The sequence below is a fragment of the Panthera leo genome, chromosome B1 (genome assembly GCF_018350215.1).
Source record: "Panthera leo isolate Ple1 chromosome B1, P.leo_Ple1_pat1.1, whole genome shotgun sequence".
NCBI classification, from domain to species: Eukaryota; Metazoa; Chordata; class Mammalia; order Carnivora; family Felidae; genus Panthera; species Panthera leo.
In genome coordinates, this window is record NC_056682.1 from 52844234 (window position 1) to 52868625 (window position 24392).

Genomic DNA, 24392 nt, shown 5'->3' on the forward strand with positions numbered 1-24392 from the left:
GGGTGGCTCATTCGGGTGAGTGTCTCAATTCATCTCAGGTCATGATCTCACAGTTCATGAGTTCGAGCCCCGTCTCGAGCTCTGTGCTGTCAGCGCAGAGCCTGCTTCAAATCTTCTGACCGCCTCTCTGCCCCTCCCCGGCTTGTGCTCTCCCAGAAATGAATAAATATTTAAACAAAAACCGTCCTTGTGGCTCATTTCACTCAACAGCTTGCTGTTGCTCCTAGAGAGTATGTGAAACTGGGTGCCAAGCACGGAGGAGCCCCTCAGTGCTCTCCCTCCCTCAGGTGTCTGGGAAAACATAGGGCTCTTCACTATCACCCTTTTTTTTTGTTGTCGTTAATGTTTGTTTATTTTTGAGAGAGAGAGAGAGAGAGAGAGAGACAGACCACGCATGAGCAGGGGAGGGGCAGGGACAGAGAGGGAGACACAGAATCCGGAGCAGGCTCCAGGCTCTGAGCTGTCAGCACAGAGCCAGAAAGCGGGGCTTGAACTCATGAACTGTGCGATCATGACCTGAGCTGAAGTTGTACCCTTAACCCACTGAGCCACCCATGCGCCCTCCTAGATATTTTTGTTTTCATTTTTTGAATTCTATAATTAGATAATGATAAGTCCCAAAAAGTTGTTGAAGGGGATGGTTCACAGTCAGCAGTGAAGTGTTTCTTTTGGTGTGCTTGATTTTAAGAATCTAAGCCGCTCCTCTTTCCTCACCTCACTGGTCTTTGTTCTCATAAACAGAATGACTTGGTCAAGGATCTGTTGAAAGAATGGGGTCCTAAGGAGATTCAGGGATTCAAATGCCCTTTGATAGAGTTGCTCATTTGTTTCAGTCCGTAATAGAAATGACTTTTTGGCTTTGTCTTCCAGCTGTTCTGGAAAGAACAGTGTTCTGGAAAGATTGGATTGATTTTATGGACTTTTGGGATTGTTTTTAATTTCAATTTTTATTTTGGGGGGGAGCGGGAGGTTTTTTTGCACTGACAGTGGTGAGCCTGATGTGGGGCTTGAACTCACAAACCGAGAGATGATGACCTGAGCTCAACCGACTGAGCCACCCAGGCACCCCGGACTTAAGGGGTTTAACAGTTTATGTTATTCAGAGTAATGGTAAAATATCTTAGGCCTCTGAATCCCGTGCTGTGCCACCAGCTGGTTTTCCCTCAGGTCCTTACGTATAGGTGTTTCTTGAACAAGTTTTTCTAACATTTCTGCAAACGCAGACCAAGTCATTCTCACACTTCTGATGATTAATAAAGTCTGTTAACTGTTTTCAGTATTGTGTGTTGCCTCTATTAATATTTTGTAGCATTTTATGAAGTTTCATGGTGTTTCCATATTGTGTTTTGATCACCTATAAACACTTCTTTGAACTTAGGATGTTTGTATAATAGCAATGAATTTAAAAAATATCAGTATGATTTCTACATTAGAGTTTGGGCTATGGAAAAAATTGTTGGGTAGCATGCCTCAGGTTGGGCTAAATTGAGTTGTTTGAGGAATTAAAATGTATAGCCTTCTAGAGGGGAGACACTATAACTTCAAGATAGAAATTTGGGAATTGATGATAGAAAATGATTGGCTGATCTCCTCAGTAAACTGTACAGGGGCATGAGTTTCTGGTCCTTTCCAAGGCTGTGTATCCCCATTGCCTAGAACAATGCTTGTTGTGGGGGAAGTGCTTGATACATGTTTGCAGGAATGAGTCTCCCATCCCATGAGGTTTGTCTAAAATGGGGCATTCTTCCTAAAATTCTTATGTTTATGCCTACTCTATGTTGAGGCATCTTATTTATTATATATTGGAAAGATGAGCATATTGTGAGATTTTGAATTTTCTTTTGAGTGTAGAAATCTTAGCATTTTTAGACCCTTCTATTTTAATAATTATAAAATTTCTGAGTTTATTATTCAGTATATAGACTAGCATAACCTAGATGTTAGGCTTATAGATGAATCATTTGGGAGCCTTAATGGGTTCCACTATTGCTTTGTTTTACAATCTATAGGTAACCATGTTGGTTCCCAGTATACCTACATGTTTCATATTTTCTCTGTTTTTTGTGTGATTTCTATTTCAGATCTCTCTCGAGTTTAGAAATCTGGCTGAGAAATACCAAACGGTGATTGTTGACATTTGCCGGAAAATGGGATTTGGGATGGCGGAGTTTTTGGATAAACACGTGACATCCGAACAGGAGTGGGACAAGGTGAGTGGTTACAAAGCAGTGTTGGTGTGTGGTACGTGAGACAGAGCTGAGGGTGTTCACTGTCAAGTTCAGAAAGAGGGATAAAGTTGTCTACCCGTTCCAGGTTTTCTGCTTTTACAACCCATCTGTTTAGTTTGAATGGCTCATCATAAACACTTAATATAGGGGCTTATCCTTGAATACTTGAACTAATCCATGCCCTAGAAGGAGTTTACCAGTAAGTCAGGCCAAAGTAGATAGAACTTGCCCCAGGGGTACAGATGTTAAGCTTCTAAAAGTGTCTCTGACTCGTTGTGATATTTTAGATAAATGGCCAAATTGCTTCATGTAGTATAAAGATATCAGTGATTTTCATATCTTAAAAATGTTTTTTTTTATTATTTTCTTTTTTTCCGTTTCTGAGTACATGTGTATGTGTACACACCTTAGTATCTGAATCCTTTCTCCAGTTCCATCTTAACACAAGATTACATTTATTTGTTTATTTATTTATTCATTCATTTATTTAAAGTTTATGTATTTTGAGAGAGAGAGCATGAGGAGGGGAGGGATGGGGGCGGGGAGAGAATCCCAAGCAGGCTCTATGCTGATACCCAGAGGCTCGATCTCACGAACTGTGGGGCTCAATCTCGCAAACTGTGAGCTTATGACCTGAACCGAAATCCAGAGTCAGATGCTTCACGGACTGAGTCTTCCAAGTGCCCCTACCCAAGATTACTTTTAAACTCGGTGCCAGCTTGATCCCATTTGTTTGGGAGAAGTAGGCATCCCTCAAACTGTTAACTTTGTATGTGTGTTTCCTTAGAAACAAAAACAAGTTTAATGAGAAACCAAAGATAGTGACTTTGGATCTTGGGTGTGTTGTGCTGAGGAGTGAGCACCTCTCCAACACCTTACCTTTTTCTTTCCCATCATCTCCTTACAGAATTAACACAGTATGAGATGTTCCAAGTTTCTTGACCTCCCTCCCCCAATTCCTATGGCGGTTATAAATGGGTATGTGCGGGGATTAGCGGTGGGAGACCTCACATGGATGAGGTTATCTTCTTCAGGAGACAGAGTAGCTGGAAAGGGCTAGGAGAGCAGATGATGTGGCAGATAAAATTATAATGGCTTTTATTTGGCCTGAGTTTATTCCTGAGCAGCAGCTGAGTAGGATATTAGCCAGGGTAGGAGTAGGGGGCAGGGAGAGAGTGCTTTTCTAGACAAAGTGACCTAATTGACTCTGGGGACTAAAGTAAACATCAGAATACAGGATAGAAGGGAGAGGTCTTGCCCATTTTCCATAGGCATGGTGTTTGTGAGCCTTCTTCGTCACCCTAGTGGAGGCAAAGACATTTTAATCATCTGAATTGTGTACGTATTTTGCATCTTTAATGGTATTTAGGTTGGGATCTCAGAAGAGACACTACTGCATACTTATGCATTGGGTGAGTGTAGATCCAAAGTCCGGCCTCTTAATCCTTCAGTCGTCAAAACTTGCTGGCAACGTCTTTGGAACTGCTGGCTTATGCTCTCCAGATGAGCATGCGTGGAGCATGCGTGTGACTGCTGCTGGGCTATCAGTTGATCAATTTAAAGTTAAAGCTGAAACAACTCCTGGCCAAGAATCAGCACTCGTTAGCTGCATGGTAACTTCCTTTTCTGCCCTGCAGACCTACACAAGGAACCTAATGATCGGTTGTTGAATACAAGTTCTGATTAGATCAGTACTTTTAATGATTTCCCCCTCTCTCTTTAACTGTGGAGGAGGAGGACTGCTTCCATTCTAGGAATATTTCTATCCAAAGAACCATTATCTTAAAATATACTTTTCCTTGGACAGCTCTATGGATGTACTCATGTTTTTAAATTTCTAGTAGTTCTTTGGAAATTTCTTATAGTTTCCCACAGCTCATTTCTGTCTAATTTTAGCATATCTTTACTCTTTCCAGATTCTTCCTTTCCTAGACCGTATTCCGAGTGCATTCTTTTTGCCGTTTCATTGTGCCCCTTGATTGGTCTCTGGCTTTGTGTTACTTTCAACCAAAGACCCTCCTCTGTGGTCTTTCCCTAACGTTTACCCTTCCTAATGTCCTCCCCAGAGTGTACCTTTAACTGCTCTCCACTTCTAAAATTGTCTAATGGACATTCATTTCATAAGAGTATTGCATTAAGTTGTCTTGCAATACTCTTCTCAGGAGAGGATAGCTTTGACAAGCCACTTTTATGGAGAAAAAGTCTTTGACGATTAAGAATGACGTTTGCCAAGATCTCTTTTGAGGAGAGGCAGTTTTATCGAAATTGTTAAAGCCTGCCTTTAAGCCAGACCACCTGGCTTTGAGTCCCTGGCCTCTGACTTCTCAGATGAGTGACCTTGGACAATTAACTGACTTCTTTTCTGTCCCAGCTTCCTAAAATGGTGGTAATAATAATACATGCCTCAGGGTGCTGGGTGGCTCAGTCGGTTCAGTGTCTGACTTCAGCTTAGGTCATGATTTCACGGTTCGTGAGTTCAAGCCCTGCATTGGGCTCTCTGCTGTCAGCACAGAGCCTGCTTTGGATCTTCTCTTTCTCTCTCTCTGCCCCTCCCCTGCTCTTCTGTCTTCTCTCAAAAATAAACAAACATTAAAAATTTTTAAAAAATAATACGTGCCTCCTAAAGGTGTTTGTGAGGACTGAATATGCAGAGTGCTTAAAACAGTGTCGAGAACATAGTGGTTGTACTTTGTTCTTCTGTATAATGAAGATTTTGAGACACTGCCAGATCTCTAAATGTCTTCAAGATTGAACTCTACTTAGTATTTTAGTTTCTATTAGAATATTCCTAATTCCCTATGGCCTTCACTCTCAATTTTAGATCTCAAAAAGTTTATTGTACTAGTTTATTTTTTCAGTAACCTTTTATTCTAGAAGTAATGCATGTTCACAGTAGCAATACAGAAAATGCAGGTGAAACAAAAACATCACACCAGCCAGAAATCAGAGATCGCTTTGGTTAAACCTTTTGTGCACATCCTTTTTGGATGTTTTTTTATTCCTTACATGTCCATAGCTATTGTATATTTGTGTCTGAATCAAAATAAGATGTTGTACTTTGTTTGGAACCTGTTTTTGTTTTTGCTTTTGTTTTGTAGTTAATGATCTTTACTGTTTTCATGTCAGTAAATACGTATTAAAGTACTTTAAAAATAATCTTTTACAGTACTGTCACTATGTCGCCGGGCTGGTGGGAATTGGCCTTTCCCGTCTGTTCTCAGCCTCAGAGTTAGAGGACCCCCTAGTTGGTGAAGATGTAGAACGTGCCAATTCTATGGGCCTGTTTCTGCAGAAAACAAACATCATTCGTGATTATCTGGAAGACCAACGAGAAGGAAGAGAGTTTTGGCCTCAAGAGGTAACAGAGTTAGGGGATTTGGGAAAAATAATGTCAATTTACTTTTCTGAACACAAAACAAATCTTTTGATTGCAAGTGATACAAACATGAATCAAACTGCCTGAGACAACGGAAGAGAGTGTATAAAACAGGTTAAGATTTAGTTTGCTTCAGGGTGGACTGGCCAAATCCACAGGTTCAGTCGTGTGTGTGTGTGTGTGTGTGTGTGTGTGTGTGTGTGTGTGTGTGTGGCTTTTCCCCCTTCTTTCTATCTCTTGGACAGGCTTTCTCCCAAGTAGTAGGTGTAACAACCCATGACTCACAACTTATTAGCTTAACAGAAAAGTCCTTAGGAAGGCCTGCTTGGTGGGGCTTGGTTCCTGTGCCCATCCCATAATCAGCTGCTGTAGCCAGAGGGCTGAATACTTTGGCCAGACCTGGATTATCTCTGCCCAACACACATAGATGGATTCCCCCCACCCACCCCAGGAAGAAATATGCTAAATAGAAACTACAGATGTTCATTATAAGAGACCAGAGTTGATCTTTGACTCAATTTTAAAAAAATAGGGAAAGGAAAGACTTGGATGTTGGTTTTATTCAGAAAGAAAGTTATAAAATATTTTTCCTTATTTTTTTTTTTTTAATTTAAGTAATCTTTACACCCAATGTGGGGCTCAGACTCACAACCTCAATATCAAGAGTCTTCTAACTGAGCCACCCAGGCACCCTGGAAAGCTAGAAAATCTTATGACTATTTCCTACATTTGCCTATTGATTTCCATAAAATGGTTTCCTAAAACCAAGTGGTTTTAAAGTGGAAAAAAAGGTGACAAAGTAGGGAAAATATTTGCAACTTATGCCGCAAATAAAAACTGCTAAAAGTTAAGACCAGTTACCCTATAGGAAAATGGACAAAGAGATGAGAACAGATCAAGGAAAGAAAGATCATTAAACAGCTGAAAAGATGATCAATCTTACTTCTAATGAGAAAAATTCACATTAAAACTACCCTGGGCTGAGACGCCGTAGTTTGTCAAGCTTCCCAGGGGACTACTGTGCAGGCAGGGTTGGGAAGCAGCTCTTGTGCACCCTTCCTTTGACACCAATCCTCAGAGAAGGGAAGCGATTCGTGTGAGGACCTACGGTGAATGAGTCAGTGGCCGCTAGAAGGGACGCCCCAGTCTTCTGGATCCCTGCCAGGGCCTGACCACCGTATGACGCTGCTTCTCACACAAGCGCATCACCCAAGTGTGGTTCATGAGTCCCAGCTCTGCAGTCCTGCACACATTTCACTTCCCTCTTTCTGTAAAATTGAATAGTTTATACCACAGGGTGGTGGTGTGCATGAAGTGAGATAAACTGCAGCCCAGGGTGCTTAATGAATGTCAGTTCAAATAGCCTAACCCAAAAAAGATATAAAAGAATCCTGAGATACTATTTCTTGCATTGGACTGGCAGACAGTCAAAAGTTTGATAGGCCTGAATGAAGCAAGATTGGGGAACCAGGCACTCTTGTGTGGCCGGTGAGCGTATACTGGTACAGCCCTGAGGCCTGGCAGTTTGGCAAATGACTCATATGGGAGCATATGGATTCAGTGTTGTTTGTAATAGTTACAATTTATTAACAACCCGGATGTCCCTCTATACAGGACTGGTTGAATGAACCTATGGTATATTCACCTGGTGGAGCGCAAGAAGAACTATACTATTACGGAGTAATCTCCAGGCTATATTATTAAATGAAAAAAACAGGTGCACAATACCATAGTTTTGTGTTTTTGTTTTTTACTTTTTATTAAAATTTTAGTTAGTGAACATACAGTGCAGTATTGGTTTCAGTAGAATTTAGTGACTGATCACTTACATACAACACCCAGTACTCATCACAAGTGCCCTCCTTAGTTCCCATCACCCATCTAGCCCATCTCCCACCCACCTCCTTCCACCAACATTCCAGTTCTCAATCATTAAACGTCTCTTGTGGTTTGTTTCCTTTTTTTCCTCCTTTTCCCGTATGTTCATCTGTTTTGTCAAATTCCACATATGCGTGCAATCCTATGGTATTTGTCTTTCTCTGACTTATCTCAACAGCAGAGTTTAAATGGAAGGATAAACCAAAAGTAATAAAAGGTTTTCAGTAATCATACTGTGAATATTTTTGTTGAAATACTGAAACTATTACAGAAACTTGGTAACATAAATAGGCAATTGTGTTCTTATCAGTCTAAGAACCAAGGTTTTTCAGTCTAAAATACAAGATACAAATAGGAAACAAGTTAAGCAAAACTCCCATAATCCTGAACTGAATTGGAAATATCAGTATGAACTCATGATACAGATTCTTTAAAAAAAAAAAAAAGTCTACCTCTGTTTAGCAACAATGACCAAACCAGTAGTAATATGTACCTCTGGTGTTCCAATTTGCTCTTTTAATACCATTTCCCAGTATAAGGAACAGTAAGGGCAGAAAATACATAAAAGGAGCTTGAAATATACTGTCATGCCAGAAAGTAAGGGAACTATCAAAGTAAAAAGTACAGGGTAAAGAGGCACACAATCCAATTTGAAGGGGCTTTCACTGGCCACATATGGAACACTTCGAGTACCAAAAAAGAATAAAAATGGCAATGGATTAAAACACATCAAATGTGTTTAAATAAAAATGAGCATGCACCTCTTGATGAAAGATGTTGGTGTGCTCTTTTATCAAGAGGCACGTAATGTCTGATCTTTGCCCACTTTTGATGTTAGCAATCAGGCTTCATCCCTAGTTCTGTTAATTTATTAGGGTTGCGAAATAGTATTTTTATCACAGCTTTATTGAGACAGAGTTCACTTACTATATGCAGTTCATCCTTCTAAAGATTTTAGTGTTTTTTTAGTATGTTCACAGAGTTGTGCAACAATCACAATTAATTTTAGAACATTTTCATTACCCCAGAAAGAAACCACATGCCTTCGAGCAGTCATGATCTGTTTTCCGCTGATGCCCACTCCCCAGCCCTTGGCAACCAACCATCTTCTTTCTGTCTCTGTACATTGGCCTGTTTTGGACCTTTCATATAAATGGAATCCTATAATATGTGACTGACTTCTTTCCCTTAGCGTGATGCTTTTAAGGTTCATCCAGGAGGTAGTATGTTATCAACACATTATTCCTTCTTATAGTCAAACAATATTCACTTATATAGATATGCCACATTTCATTTGTTTATCAGTTGAGGAATATTTGGGTTGTTTCCACTTTTTGGCTTTTATTATTTTTTAATGTTTGTTTATTTTTGAGAGAGAGAGAAAGCGGGGGAGGGACAGAGAGAGAGGGAGACAGAGGATCTGAAGCGGGCTCTGTGCTGACAGCAGAGAGCCCGATGTGGGGCTTGAACTCATGAACCATGAGATCATGACCTGAGCTGAAGTCGGATGCTCAACCAACTCAGGTGCCCCCACTTTTTGGCTATTATTAATATGCTGTGAACATTTGTATACAAGGTTTTGAGTGGACATGTGTTTCCATTTCTCTTGCATATATATACATATAGCTTGGAGAGGAATTGCTGCTTCATACAGCTACTAACCTTTGAGGAACTGCCAGACTGTTTTCCACAGTGACTACACCCTTGTACCAGTCCTATCAGCAGTATATGAGGGTTCCAGTTTCTCCACAGCTTTGCCAACAGTTCTCACCTTTTTTTATGTATGTGTTTAACATCTTTTTTTTATTGTGGTAAAGTTTATGTAATATAAGATTTACCATTCAAACTATTTTTTAAGTGTATAGTTCTGTACCCTTTAAACAATAACTCCCTACTTCTCCATATTATCTATCTTTTTTTATTATACCCCTCCTCGTGGGTGTGAAGTGGTTTCTCATTGTGGTTTTGATATGCAATCTGATAGCTAATGATGTGGAGCATTTCATGTGGTTGGCCATCTGTATATTTTCTTTGGAGAAATATCTATTCAGGTACTTTTTCTGAAAACTACTAAAATATTTTCAGATATTTTAATGGTATTGTTTGTTTTTATTATTGAGTTGTAAGGGTTCTTTCTATGCTCTGAATACAAGTCCCTTATCAGATACATGATTTACAAATATCTTCTCCCAGTCTGTGGGTTATCTTCTTCCTTTCTTGATGTCTTTTGGAGCGTAAAAGTTTTTAATTTTGATGAGGTCCAATTTATCCAATTTTCTCTTTTGTATTGTGCTTATGTAAGAAACCATTGCCTAATCTAAGGTCATGAAGATTTATGCCTATATTTTCTTCTAAGAGTTTTATAGTTTTAGCTCTTAATTGAGTGCTTTGATCCATTTTGAGTTAGTTTTTGTATGTGGTGTGAGGTAGGGGTCCAGCTTATCATTTTGCACAAATGTCCAGCTGTCCCAGTACTATTTGTTGAAAAGATTGTTCTTTCCCCCATTGAATTATTTTAGCACCCCTGTTGAAAATCAGTTGACCCTAAATATGAGGGTTCATTTCAGGACTTTCAATTTTATGCCATAAAATAAGAACTTTTTAATTCTATATTTGTGCCTTCCTTTATTAGCTGGGCTGATTTTATAGGAGATATGTTCTCTCCTTTATTATTTGCTTATTGAGTGGTACAAATCACGTATGGAAGGCAGTACATATATTTGATTCTTTCCTTTACCTAGCTTTTAAGATAATTTTCTGTCACCCTCAGAAGGTGACCAATTAGTTATCTTTTGCTGTCATTATAAACTTACAGATTAAAACATATTTGGGTTTAATTGGTTGTAATTATTCTCATTATTAAAGCTTAAAATTTCCCTTCTTTGGTCGGGAATAGATTCAGGTTGGCTCTTGAGTCCTCATGACCCTTAATAGTCTATGATAGCTTCCTTGCCATTTGATACGTGAAGATGTTCTAAACTCATTTTGTACATTTACTGTCTAAGATCTGGACTCCTCCAGCTATTCAAGAAGCTCAGGGAAGACACCTGGGCTAATGGAAAATAATAGCCAACACCACACTTGGGCAGGATAGTCATTGCTCTTGGGGTAGCCCGTGTGTGTGTGTGTGTGTGTGTGTGTGTGTGTGTGTGTGTGTCTAGTTTTAAAGCTAAAATACCTTGTAATTTATATTGGTAAATTTACAAATACCTTGTAAATTTGTATTGATATTTCCAATTCAAACGCAGGACAATAGAATGGTTATATAATCGTCTCCTCTATATTATATCTCCACCTCATTTTTTCCTCATTGAGATTCATATTTCTCAAGGAAATAAGAGATGCCAGAATTAGTATATGCCATAACTACTCATCTGCTTTTTTTCCACATTACAGATCTTGCAGTCTCTGAATAGTGATACTGATGCTACTACCACCAAATATGCTTACGGAAAATAATTCAAAAAAATTTTTTTGCATATGATATCCTAATTCCCAGTTTTTTATGATTACATTTATATCTGAATCGTCAGATCAGATAGCCGTTACTACCGTAATATCTCCCTTTTCTCCTTTATTTTGTCTTGGTTTATGCTCACCACCAGCCTTTATGTTGATGTCTCTAACCATTTTGGTTGTCCGGAGGTCGCACTCTGGTAGATAGGAAAGAGCCATGAGAATAATAATTCTCCATGTTTATACATATTGAAGATAAATTGTGTCCTTGATATTTGAAAGTCAGTTTTTTCTAGCTATGAAGTTTTTAGCTCATAGTTTTGAGTACCTTAAATGTGTTACTCCCATTTTCTTCTGCTTTTACAGACTGGCTGTTGAAAATCTAATGATCGTTTTCTTTTCCTTATAAGTTGCGGGTTCTTTTTCTTCCTGGTGGTTGCTCCCTAGACTTATTATCAGTGAAGAGGCCAAAAGGTGCTATCCTAATTCTGTCATCCTTTCTGCATCTATTAGCAGGAAGTTTGGATTTTGTAAAAATGGTAGTGATGGTGGCAGCAGCATGGTTTGGGGATTTTTCCCAAATTCTCAAAAAGAGATGAAACAACTCGACAAAAAAATCCGAACAAACACCCAAAACCCAGCCCGTGGATAACCTGTACAAAGCACCCCCAGGAGCTCCAAGACAAAAGTGGGCACAGGCGAGATGCCAACGCCACAGATAGAACCTGCATGATGGAACAAGATGGGCCAAATGTCAATAATTGTTGAGGCCGGTGGATGTATACATAGGGGTTTATTAACTATTTTCTCCAAGTTCTGCAGATCTTGTACCATCATTGATCTAGTACCATCAATCTGAGTGTGTTTAAGGTGCAAATTAAGAATGGATAACAAACTTGACTTTCCATAGAATCTCCTAGTCCTCTTAGGCCAGTCATGTATTTGGGGGAGTGCATAAGGTTACAATGAGTGTCATTCTTTGGGCGGCTTAAGAGTTTTCAAAAATGGGGTGCCTGGGTGGCTCAGTTGGTTATGTGTCTGACTCTTGATTTCAGCTAAAGTCACGATCTCACGGTTTGTAAGTTTAAGCCCCACGTCGGGCTCTGTGCTGACAATATGGAGCCTGCTTGGAATTCTCTCTCTCTCTCTCTCTCTCTCTCTCTCTCTCTGCCCCTTCCCTGCTCTCACTTTCTCTCTCAAAATAAATAAATAAACTTAAAATTAAAAAAAAAAATACTTAAAAAAAATGGTTACCAAAGATGAAAGTAAGTTTTATGTTAGCTTCAGAAACTACTTTATTTTTTTTCTGATGTTTAATGTGTGTGTGTGTGTGTGGAGAATACGAGCAGGGGAGAGGGATTGAAGGAGAGAAAGAGAGACTCTTAAGCAGGTTCCACACTCAGCACAGAGCCCGATTCGGGACTCAATCCCACGATCCTGGGATCATGACCTGAGCTGAAATCAAGAGTCAGACACAACTGACTGAGCCACCCGGTGCCCCTAGAGATTCCTTTAAATATTAACATTAAAAATTGTCAAATCAGTCCCACCATTGGAGTTGAAGATGTTATTTCACTTTTGAGTTACTAAGATCCAAGGAGGTAATGTTCTCATAGTACAGACTTAGCTCATTTTCCCCAAATACGATTGTTTGGCAGCATTCTGAATTCTCGGAATTGGGTACGTGATGTTAATCACTAATTACTTGGAGACCTGACCATCATCAGAATTTTACTGTTTAGCCTACAGTATTGTTGTAGCTGGTTTTGTATATATCTGGTTATTTTTTTCAGGAGTAGACTAATGCCTTCTGAATAACACGAGTTTTCTTTATCTGAAGTCATTAAAGTATTGCTGTAGTACATGCTGTACTAATCTTCCCAAAAGGACAATTTCCCAGAAACTTAACTGACTCCCAGGTTGTGATCAGACCCTGACTGATTGTCACAAATAGCCCCTGTGTGGAGCTTAAAACAGACTTGATCTTGGTGAAAGAGGAGTCCGCAGCTAAGAAAAACTTTACTGTCTATCATAGTTCTTATTCACGAAGATTCTTTCATGTTGCTTGGAAACCTTCTTCCCTTATGCACATTCTGACTTCTTTTTTAAGGTTTGGAGCAAGTATGTTAAGAAGTTGGGTGATTTTGCTAAGCCACAGAATATTGACTCAGCTGTGCAGTGCCTGAACGAACTTATAACCAACGCACTACACCACATCCCAGATGTCATCACTTACCTTTCAAGACTTAGAAACCAAAGTGTGTTTAACTTCTGTGCTATTCCACAGGTATGCAGTGCTGCTGTTCTTGTTGTAGAAGAGAGGTGGAAGCTACAGGCAGTGGTGTGGTGGTGGTGATGGGGGTGGATAGAATGCATTTACTATTTTGGTTTGCTGTATTCGGAATATGGGTCCTTAAAAAGAGGACTCTGGTCTGTTTTCTTTTGCTGGCGAAGAGGCAGTGTCTCACCATACCTTCCCTTTGCTCTATGACCACCACCCTCAGCTCAGCCTCGCTAGATCCTTATTCTCACAGTTAAATCTAGGGCTTTGGCTTAGATTTATGGGGAGTGCTGGGTAAAATGTAGGTGAAGGTGTTGTCATTACAAAGTCTTAAGCGCCTAGTTTTTGCTGTGCTTTTCCTAGACTCATGAGAACAGAACCTGGCCCTATGGACCTAGCCCCTCAATATCCTAGGAGCTTACACTTTTTAAATGCCTTACTAATTACTTTAACTCCAGTAAATGAAAGTTCTAGGATTTAACTGATTTGGAAACTCGATTTAATCTTTTAATGGCCAATCTTGAATTGTTGTTGGAGCTAAAATCTGTAGGCCTGACATAGGTTTCCGTTTATCCTAGAAATAGTACACCTTTGAGCTTGGGAACTATCCCTCCTTCCCATTTGTGCCCTACCCCCTCCTCCATGCTGTTTTTTTTCACATATGATGGTTTGTTTGTTGTAGGAAAAATAGAAAATTATTTGCAGATATTATTTTGAGATACATTTTTCAGCTCTATGACTCATTATTCTAGCATAGAAAATGTTGTATTGGCTCGTGTTTGTTTTTTCCAAATAAAAAGTTTTCATGGTCAAACCAAAGAATCATTTAAGACTGCAAAGATCACTTGAGGCTGTTGTTGAGGAAGGGAGGAGTGGGAAAGGTACAAGTTTTGATATGCTTTCTTCATGGGTACTTTTTCTTGGTCAGTTACATCTTAGCTCTTTGGCACTTTCTTATTCTATAGAAGATTTTTTTTTACGTTTTCACAATGGTGATTGCCTATAGTACCATTTCTTTTCTTTCATGAAATGAAATGAATTAGCATTTTCTTTCGTCTCCCCCACCTAATATCTGTAGGTAATGGCCATTGCCACTTTGGCTGCCTGTTACAATAACCAGCAGGTGTTCAAAGGCGTAGTGAAGATCCGAAAAGGACAAGCAGTAACTCTAATGATGGATGCCACCAATATGCCAGCTGTCAAAGCTATAATATACCAGTATATGGAAGAGGTGGGTTTCTATTTAACTACCTGGATAATTTCTAGCTATTTTTTATAGTATTTAAATAATGTCATTGTTTAAATAGTTTATATTTGAATATTAGATGATCCTAACAACTTATTGTGTTATGGTATAAAGAGACAGGACAGGAGTTGGTCTCCTTTATTTGGAAAGTTCGTGTATGCATGAGTTACTGATTGTTCAGAGTTGCACAGCACCCTGGTGAGAGAGTATAAAGGCAGCAAGCCTTTAGGGTGGAGCTCCTAAGCAGAATCATAGGTTTTGAGCTGGAAGCTGATGTTAGAGGCCAGTCAGGCTTTTTGTTTTATGGGTGAGAAAAATGAGGCTAAGTCTTGTGGATGCAAATGCAGTATCTGACTGAGTAGATCTGGGACCCCAGTCCATCCACACTGCCTCACACCCAATCCAGTACTTTCTATGACTTCATAGGCCTCAACTGAGAAACCACAGTAGGGAATTTTGGCAAAGGAAAACCATCAAGTTGCAATGATATCTAAATTTTTTTTTCTTTTTTTATAATTCTTTTAATGTTTTTATTTATTTTTGAGAGAGAGAGAAAGTGTGCATGCAAGTGGGGGAGGGGCAGAGAGAGAGGGAGACGCAGAATCCGAAGCAGGCTCCAGGCTCTAAGCTGTCAGCACAGAGCTCAACATGGGGATTAAACCCACAAACTGCGAGATCATGACCTGAGCTAAACTCGGATGCTTAACCATCTGAGCCACCCAGGCGCCCCGATTTCTAAATTTTCTAATGCAAATCTCATTTCAAGTACCAAAACCATCCTATAAAACAGAACATACTTGTTCAAGTCAAATATCTTTCTGTGGAGGGTATAATATATGACTAGGTTCAAAAAAGCCTTTTCTTAGAGGCTAAAACTCTAGGTCCTAGATCAGTGGTTCCTTTGTTTTTTTTGTTTTGTTTTGTTTTGTTTTGTTTTAATAATGTTTGTTTATTTTTGAGAGAGAGTGTGAGCAGGGAGTGGGCAGAGAGAAAGGGAGACACAGAATCAGAAGCGGGCTCCAGGCTCTGAGCTGTCAGTACAGAGCCTGATGTGGGGCCTGAACCTACAAACCACAAGATCATGACCCAAGCTGAAGTTGGATGCTTAACTGAGCCACCCAGGCGCCCTAGCAGTGGTTCTTAATTGGAGATACTTTAGTACCCCCTTCCCTGCAGGGGACATTTGGCAATGTCTAGAGATTTTTTTTTTTTTTTTTTTTTTTTTGACTGTCACACTAGGGAGCTGGGTGGCTCTGAGATCCTTAGGTATGTTCTTACTGAAGATTGTAATACTACAGAAATACATGAAAACATAGTAAGATCTTCCTCCCCCCCCCTCCCAGAGGTAACTATTGCTGTCAATAGTTTTCTGCCTCCTTCCAGTCCTCTGGCTATGCCTTTACAGGGATGCAATTGGTAATAGTGGTTTCCTCTAAATAGAATTCTGCAAAAACAGTTATTTCCTCTGATTTCTATGGCATATTGCACATTCTCCTTGGAGTTACGCCCTGTCTTCTGACGAGCTTTGGACTTCAGCATTTCTACCAGAGGTACCTGTAGAAGGCATAAGAGAAAACTAAAGAAAAATTTTTTTAATCCTAAAATTCTTTTAGTGACTTAAGTGTTCAGCCATTGACCAAAAAATTGCTGCTTATGAGATTTGGGACGGTCTGGTTCACCATATAGCCAGCACTTACTCTGAGCTTACTGTGTGCCTGGCATAGCAACCAAAAAGGTGGGTGCTATTAATATCAAGGAAACTTGAGGCTGGTGCCATAATTTGGACCCAGATCTGGCTGACTTCAGACCATATGCTGTTCACTACAATTCTAAGGGGGTTGGACTATCCTTTCTAAACTGAGTAGTACTTTATTAGGCACTTTTTCTCTGTTTTGTATCAATTAGAATCCTTTTATGTAGTGTGTAGTTCAGAGAATATTTTAGTTTTAATACTGACCACCGATTTCAAAAAACCATTTTTTAAAAATGTTGTTTGCTAGTTCCGTTACTATATTAACATTCAGATTTTATCTGGTGTTTTCCTTACCCATTGGAATTAAATCCTGGTTGTGATCAACAGTTTGATTTGGGGCATGGGTACCCACACTACAGCTGACTGACCTCCCCACCCCCACTGCTTTTGTAAATAACTTTTTATTAAAACACAGCCATGCCCATTCGCATATGTCTTGTCTGAGGCAGCCTCAAAATACAGTAGCAGAGTTGAGAAGCTGCAACAGAGGGTGACCCACCAAGCTGAAAAGAATTTCTGGCCCTTTAAGGAACACTGATTGAGGTCATCAGTTTTTAAAGTTACTCTGGTGAAACCCAGCGTGATTTGGAGGAAACATTAATACTTGATCTGATTCAGAAAAATCTCAAGTCTTTCAAGTCCAAAGGAATAAAATGTGATAATGGTTTTAATGTCCTCATGAATGAAATTTCAAGTTAAAACTTTTTGAAGACCGCAAGTTGTCTATTTGCTGGTGTCCAGATATTAACCCTGATCCTACTTCTCACTGACCAAGTCTGTCCTTTGCAGGAAGACTGCAAGTCTTCGGTCAGCTTGGGGAGCCTGGGTGGCTCAGTTAGTTGGTTAAGCGTCCGACTTTGGCTCAGGACATGATCTCATGGTTAGATTGAGTTCGAGCCCCGCATCGGGCTCTGTGCTGACAGCTCAGATCCTGGAGTCTGCTTTGGATTCTGTGTCTCCCTCTCTCTCTGCCCCTCCCCCACACTCTCTCTCTCTCTCTCTCAAAAATAAACAAACATTATTAAAAAAAAAAAAAGGTTCTCAGATTAAAAACAAAAGGTTCTGTCAGTTCCCTGGGCTTAACTGGTGGTAACAAGAATGCACTCGCAGGGGCGTGTAAAGGTCTCCTCATGGGACTCTAATGTTTAAAGGAGGAGTTAGAGGGACACCGAACCTTCCTGAGGAGGTGGGCACTGCTCTTCCACACCCTCTGTCCTCTGGAGCAGCCTCAGCTGCAAACCAGTCTGGATACCTGTCAGCTGGCGAGAAGCTCAACCAGCTATTTTGGGACAGAAACAAATACTCAGGCAAACGGCCAGAAGCTGTTGTTTCCTTCTGTGCCAATGCTCACTCCTCGGCGAGGGCAACCTCTCTTAAGCGGGCACACCTTCCCATTTCACGCTACACTGTGCTTCCTCTAGAGCATCGTCCTGCTCTCCAGGCCCTTTTTGTACTCACATCTCACAAGTGTTGTGCAGCATCGGCGGCCCTTGGGCACTTGCTAGAGCCTCACCCCTACTCAAACCTGTTGACTCAGAATCTGCCTTTACCAAGATCCCCAGGTGATTCCTGTGAACATAAAGTTTGAAAAGCACTGCTGGGGACGCCTGGTGACTCGGTTGAGTGTCCGACTCTTGATTTCGGTTCAGGTCATGATCCCTGAGTCCTGCCGGCCTCACCGGTCCAGGATCCTGCTTAAGATTCTCTGTCTCCCCCTCTGCGCCTTCCCCTCTCGTGTGCTCGCTCACTCTCTCTCTGTCTCAAAACAAGAAAAGTACTGCTGTACATCCATTCTTTCCTTCTCCGCTGGCTCTGCCGTTAACCACAGGAGGAAGTACGAGATTATATGTTGTGAACTGTCTCCACTTCTCTGTCCGTCTCTCCTGTGTGAGCCTAACCCCTGCAGGTATGCACTCCTGCTCCTGCCTCTCACCCCCTCAAGATCCACCTCCTCTTTATCTAAAGCCCCCTCCTTTTTGGGTCCCTCCTCTAGTTTGTATTTGCACTCTGGCCACTCGGCTTCAAAAAGTAAACAGATCAATACTTGGCTTGACTTTGCTCCTCTCTACCTCGTCCCCATCCTCCTCTCCCTCACAGTTAAGCTTCTCGAAGGATTCATGTACTTCATGTTATTGATTCCCATTTTTTTCTCAACCCACCTCATCCTAGCTTTTGTTCATTCCTTGTCAGAACTTTTCTTACTGAGGTGATTTAATGACCTTCTAATGACCAGTTTTTGTTTGTTTGTTTAAAGTTTATTTATTTATCTTGAGAGAGAGAGTAGGGGCAGAAAGAGAGGAAGAGAGAGAACCCCAAGCAGGCTCTGTGTTATCAGCTCAGAGCCCAACACGGGGCTCAGTCTCCCCAACTGTGAGATCATGACCTGAGCCAAGATCAAGAGTTGGGCGCTGAGCCGACTGAGCCACCAAGGCAGTGCTCTAGTGACAAATTTTTTAAAAATTCGACACTGGATCTTTCTCACCATGAAAGCCCTTCCCTGTCTTGGCTTCTGTGCCGCTTACCTCACGTTTAACCTCTTACCCATCTGTCTCCTCCTTTGCCTTTCTGGCTCCTTATCTCCCAGAGTTGTCTTGATTTTTGTTTCTTCTGGCTGCACAAAATCTTCCTGGCATTCTCTTCTATGGCCAGGCTGTTTCCTCCACCCCATGCTTTTCACTCCAGACTTGATTATTCCAGTTCAGTCCTTGGTCATAAACCTTTTTTTTTTTTTTTACGTTTATTCATTTTTGAGAGAGAGAGAGAGAGCAAGCAGGGGAGGGTCAAAAAGAGGAGACACAATATGAAGTAGGCTTCAGGCTCTGAGCTGTAAGTACAGAGCCCCATGTGGGGCTTGAACCCACAAACCACGAGATCATGACCTGAGCCTAAGTTGGATGCTCAACGAACTGAACGACCCAGATGCTTCTAAACCTTTTTTCTTTTTTCTTTTGGTTAATGACATTAGCTGTTCATACTTGTCAGAATTTTGTCTGCATTAGCCTTTGACCACGCAATTCTAGGACTTTACCTACACAATTAACTAGAAAATGTACAGAGATGCTGATTGTAGCATTTTGTCCTCGGTCCTTATTAGGAGGGGGTTGATTATAAATTATAGTGTGTTCACATTACGTAGGTTGTGTTTAAAAGGAATGACCTCTTTTTCTAGGTTCTGGCATTAAGAAATGTCCATAGAAGCTCCTGGCTCAGTGAAGCGTCTGACTCTTGATCTCAGCTCAAGGGTCATGAGTTCAACCCCTCATTAGGCTCCAGAGTGGTCAAGGAACTTACCTAGGAAGGAAGGAAGGAAGGAAGGAAGGAAGGAAGGAAGGAAGGAAGGAAGGAAGAGAAAGAAGGAAAGAAAGAAGAAAGAGGGAGGGAGGGAGGAAAGGAAGGAAGGAGAGAGAGAGAGAGAGAGAGAGAGAAAGAAAGAAAGAAAGAAAGAAAGAAAGAAAGAAAGAAAGAAAGAAAAAGAAAAATATCCATAAAATATTATGTGAGTGAGACACCTAGGTGACTCAGTCGGTTAAGCATACAACTTCAGCTCAGGTCATGATCTTGCAGTTCATGAATTCGAGCCCCTCGTCAGGCTCTGTGCTGACAGCTCAGAGCCTGGAGCCTGCTTCGGATTCTGTGTCTCCTTTTCTTTCTGCCCCACCCCCACTGTGTCTCTGTCTCTCTCAAAAATAAATAAACATGAAAGAAAATTTTAAAAAAAGATTAAAGAAATTATGTGAGTGAAAAAAGTCAAATTACAGCATAATATGTTTATAACCTATCTTAAAAATAAAGTGTATAATTTCATATACACAATATAGTCATATTTATACATTGTATAGAACAGCCATTCTGTATAGTGTGTAGACTATATAATACGTATATATGACATTTTATATGTTTTTATATTGGCTTATATGCACATGGCAAGAGGTATAAAAGTAACTACACCAGTATATGGTAATACTGTATTATTGTGTATGACATTTCATACATTTTTATCTGAGGTTATAAGGGCATAGTGAGGAAAAGTATAAAAGTAACTATACTGGCCTGTGGCTGAGGGGCAAGTAAGGGAATTCTGTCTCCTTTTTTTACTTTATTTTTGTATTGCTTGTTTTTATAAGCTTAACTCCATTATCTAAATTTTTTTGAAAAGAAAGAGGAAATTGTAGTTTCATTGAAACCTTTTTCTTCTTCTTTCTAGAGCTATTCTTGGTAGCATAATATTAGGTATCAGATATCATTAGCATATTTCTGTAGGCATTTTTTTCCCAGTGAGCTCTCTGCCCATTGTGGGGCTTGAACTCATGATCCAGAGGTCAAGAGTCACATGCTCTACTGACTGAGCCAGCCAGGCACACCTGTGGGCATATTCATTTATTTTCTTGTCCTACTAAATCGCAGCTGTGCCCTTTCCATGGTGAGGTGGGAGGGTGGCAAGAATATAATCTGTCTCTGGAAAAAATACCCATTATATCATTCAGTCGGTTAAGCGTCTGACTTCAGCTCAGGTCATGATCTCACAGTTTGTGGGTTCGAGCCCCACATTGGGCTCTGGGCTGACAGCTCGGAGCCTGAAGCCTGCTTCACATTCTGTGTCTCCCTCACTCTCTACCCCTCTCCTGCTTGTGCTCTCTCTCTCTCTCTCATAAATATTTAAAAAATATTTTTTTTAATACCCATTATATAATGAAAGTCTGGGGAAAAAAATTATTTAAAAAATATGCCCGCTTTGTAATCTTCCTCCTTTTTGTCTCTGGGCTCACATCATTGTCCCTTTCCCCCTCAGTCATCTCTAAACTGCTTTGTCAGCTTAGTGAGGGCCTCCTGTGTGCCAGGCTCAGTGCTGGGCTGGAGGCAGAAAGGTAAGACATGGTGCCTTAGAGGCTCGCAGTCTAGTGAGGGAGACGCATAGACATAGATGAATTCAGTGCTAAGTGATAAGGTAGGAGTCTGTGTAGGAGAGTGGCATGTGGCCCAACCTGAGAGTTCAAGGCAGGTTTTCTAAAAGACTAATACCTAAGACTTGGGCAACAGGTCAAGTTAGCCAGGTGAAGGAGTGTGACAGGGGCATTCCGGGCAGAGGGAACGGTGTGAGCAAAGGGGAACACACGCATGCAGAGCATCAGAAGTAGAAGACGACAGCGGGTAGTTGTTCTAGAGTGAGAAGAGACAGGTGGGGAGCGGCAGGCGAGGCCGGAGAGGCCCAGTGGGCCCAGGTCATGGGTGGCCTCACGTTCCACATCACGGAACTCAGAGCTTATTCAGCTGGTGATAGGTAGCCACTGAGGGTGTCAAGCAGAGGTTTTTAGTTTCTTTGGTGACAGCGTGGAGAGCAGGCGAGTGGACTTCAGGGTTCAGGCGGAAGGAGCTCAGGTTGGAGGTTGGTGACAGCTCAGATGAGAGGCATTGAGGGCCTAGCCGGCAGCAGTGGCTGTAAGCATGGAGGCGAGGCCTGGAGGCAGCAAAGGTGTCAGGTCTGTGGAGGTGGAGGAGGGTGAAGGCACCGGGAAGACTCGAGGATAACTCTCTGGTGCCCTGCTTCTGCTCTGGCTTTTCTTCATCTAGCCTGTTGCCCACAGCACAGATCCCATCTTGTTTGGCTGTGTTCGCCCAGTCTTCGCGATATCATTTCCCCTTTTCTGTGTTGCTCTCCTCCAGCCCAAACTATGCTGACGTTACCAAGCTCCACTCTGTTCCCGGCTCTGAGGCGTTGGGGATGCGAAGACCAGGGAGGACCTGGGTGGCTCCCCAAGTGCAGGCCTCCTTGCTTGCTCCCTAGGACAGGCGGTGGGATTACCGGGCCTCGGTTGACATCCTGCCTTGTTAGTGGAGTGACTTGGAGTTTCCTTTCATGTTCTCTGAATCTGTTTCCTTGTAAGAGAAACGTGGCTATAAAATACCTACCTGTTTAGGGTTATTGTAAGAAGTAGACACAGAAGATAAAGTTCCTAGGACTCCATAAGTGGCACTTAACTATTTTTTTTTCCTTTCTTTAACAGATTTATCATAGAATCCCCAGCTCAGACCCATCTTCTAGTAAAACAAGACAGATCATCTCCACCATCAGGACACAGAATCTTCCTAATTGTCAGCTGATCTCCCGAAGTCACTACTCCCCTATTTACCTGTCATTTGTCATGCTCTTGGCTGCCCTGAGCTGGCAGTATCTGAGCACCCTGTCCCAGGTCACAGAAGACTATGTTCAGACTGGAGAGCACTGATTGGGTAAGAGTGGGAGCTAACGCTCGCCGTGGAATAGACTGACCTTTCCTTCAAGGAAGGATGTTGGTTTCCCCCTCCCCCTCCATTTCCCTCCTGCTCTAATTCCTAAGAGAACTCTGTGGACTTGGACCTTTAGAAACTGTGACATGCAGTTGAGAAGATGAGGATAAAAGGGAAGGATAGCTCACCCTCGGCTAGCAGGTATTTGTGGGCGTGCTCACATCTGCGCAAGGTGGCCAACAGCCGGGCGCTCCTCGCTGCAGGGCAGAGGAAATGGTTGCGTATGGGGTTGCTGAGAGATCTTATTTCGTGTGAGTCCTGGCTAGAATTCTAATGAAATGTATTTAATTTGAAGCAGCCTCGGAATACATGTCCTAGCAGGAAGTGAATTTTTCTCGGTTTGGTTCTGATTTTTCTCATTTTGTTTTCTCTTCAGTTGATTTGAATGTGGCAGATGTCAGTGTTTGTAGCTCTAGGTGGTGGTCCCATGTTTCCTAAGAATGCAACTGTCTTCTGCACGTGAAGGCTAAGGATTCACCTCTGGGTGTTCTGGAATGGTTTCCTCATTTAAAAGGAGATTAGCTTTCCCAGAGGAACTGCAGGATTGCCTTTGGCCCCATTGTAGAAGACTGGCCTCCAGTCAAGGCTGACTTCTTGAGAAGACACCATATGTAAAGATACGTTTGTAAAAAAGAATGGAATTACTCTGCATTTGTCAAGGGCAGTTCACTTGAAAGCCTGGAGGCACATGGCAGATAAGAAGTCAAGAGCGGAGTTAGTGATCGAGGGCCAGGGGGCTTGGCCCGCTGCTGCCCGCAGAGCGGACCAGAGCGGTACCAAGAGCGAGGATCCAGCTGCCTGGCCCCGGCTCCACGGCGCCCGCCGGAGATGAGCAAGTGACAGCATTGCCTCACTGCCCAGCCCGTAACCTGCATTGACTCTGCCAGCCTACTCTAAAGTGGGCCGATTCTCTTAGCCGCAGCAGATTTTATTACATCCAGGGGGCTTGTGGTTGTGGTGGTTGTTGTTATTGTTTTGTCCTTTGTTTCTGTTTTTAAAAAAAATCACGTTTATACACTGAAGTTTCAACAAAGACAAAAATGTTTTCAGGTGATGGGCTGGGAAGCCGAATGTACTTAGCCTAATTCTTCTAGCATCGCTGTTTGCCTTCTTTACTCCCACGCAGCCGGGGTTGGTGATGCGTTCTCACCCAGTGACTCACCGAGAATCTCAGCCTGGACCAGGGAGGACCCCTCTCTAGGGGTGTTTGAAAAAGCCCCTCAAGCTGAGCAATCACTGTCGTAGGGCATTAAAGTGCTTTCTAGAAGCCATTAATGCTCTCCATGTACATAGTATATAGTCTACTCTTTTGCTGCTGTCCTTTGTGGATGGTGACTTAATCACCGAAGTTGAGGGTTTTCCCCAGCAATAATATTGGCCTTGCATTGTTATACGCACACCCACACTGATTTTCGTCCTGTGACTGCCGCCGCCTGACACAATGGCTTAGTTTTGGTCTGTGGGAGCTGCAGTTGGTGGATTGGTTTGGGGCTCAGTCCTGGACAAACTTGTCACCACGCTGAAGCCAAAGTCCTTTGCCACCTGGAGTACAGCTGTACTGTACTCAGATCAGTAATTACTCAACAGTAATTTCCCAAGTAATTTAAACATCGGAATTTGGTTAAAGATTCCAAGGTAGGTTGTTATAAATTTGTGCGTTGAAGTATCAGATTAGTTCTGTCCTGTGTAGAACACAGGACAACTTGGTGGAGAGCCTTGGTCGGAGGTGGATGTACCGGAAGTTTTCCTCCTGGCTCACTTGTGACCTGTGCGACTTTCTAAGCTTCTGTAAGGTTTATTAGATGACCTTCTAGGTCCCTCCCAACTGTAAAGCTGTGGAATTTTTCCTATCGCTGACTTGTGCCAAGGTCTTAGCTCTACTGTCCACT

The 24392-nt window shown here is 41.7% G+C and overlaps 1 protein-coding gene across 3 annotated transcripts in view; it reads left to right on the top strand.

The window, feature by feature from the left end:
- FDFT1 (farnesyl-diphosphate farnesyltransferase 1) overlaps positions 1-22931 on the top strand; it is a 38006-nt gene extending 15075 nt beyond the window's left edge. For 2 of the 3 annotated variants that reach the window (XM_042935041.1, XM_042935039.1), the window contains 5 exons: positions 2082-2210; positions 5395-5586; positions 13049-13225; positions 14298-14450; positions 22221-22931. In XM_042935041.1, coding sequence (XP_042790975.1) covers positions 2082-2210; positions 5395-5586; positions 13049-13225; positions 14298-14450; positions 22221-22442 — 873 coding nt within the window. In that variant the 3' untranslated portion in view covers positions 22443-22931. The remainder of the gene's footprint in view (positions 1-2081; positions 2211-5394; positions 5587-13048; positions 13226-14297; positions 14451-22220) is intronic. The other variant, XM_042935040.1, reaches the window with a different exon arrangement.
- The last annotated feature ends 1461 nt before the right edge of the window (positions 22932-24392 follow it).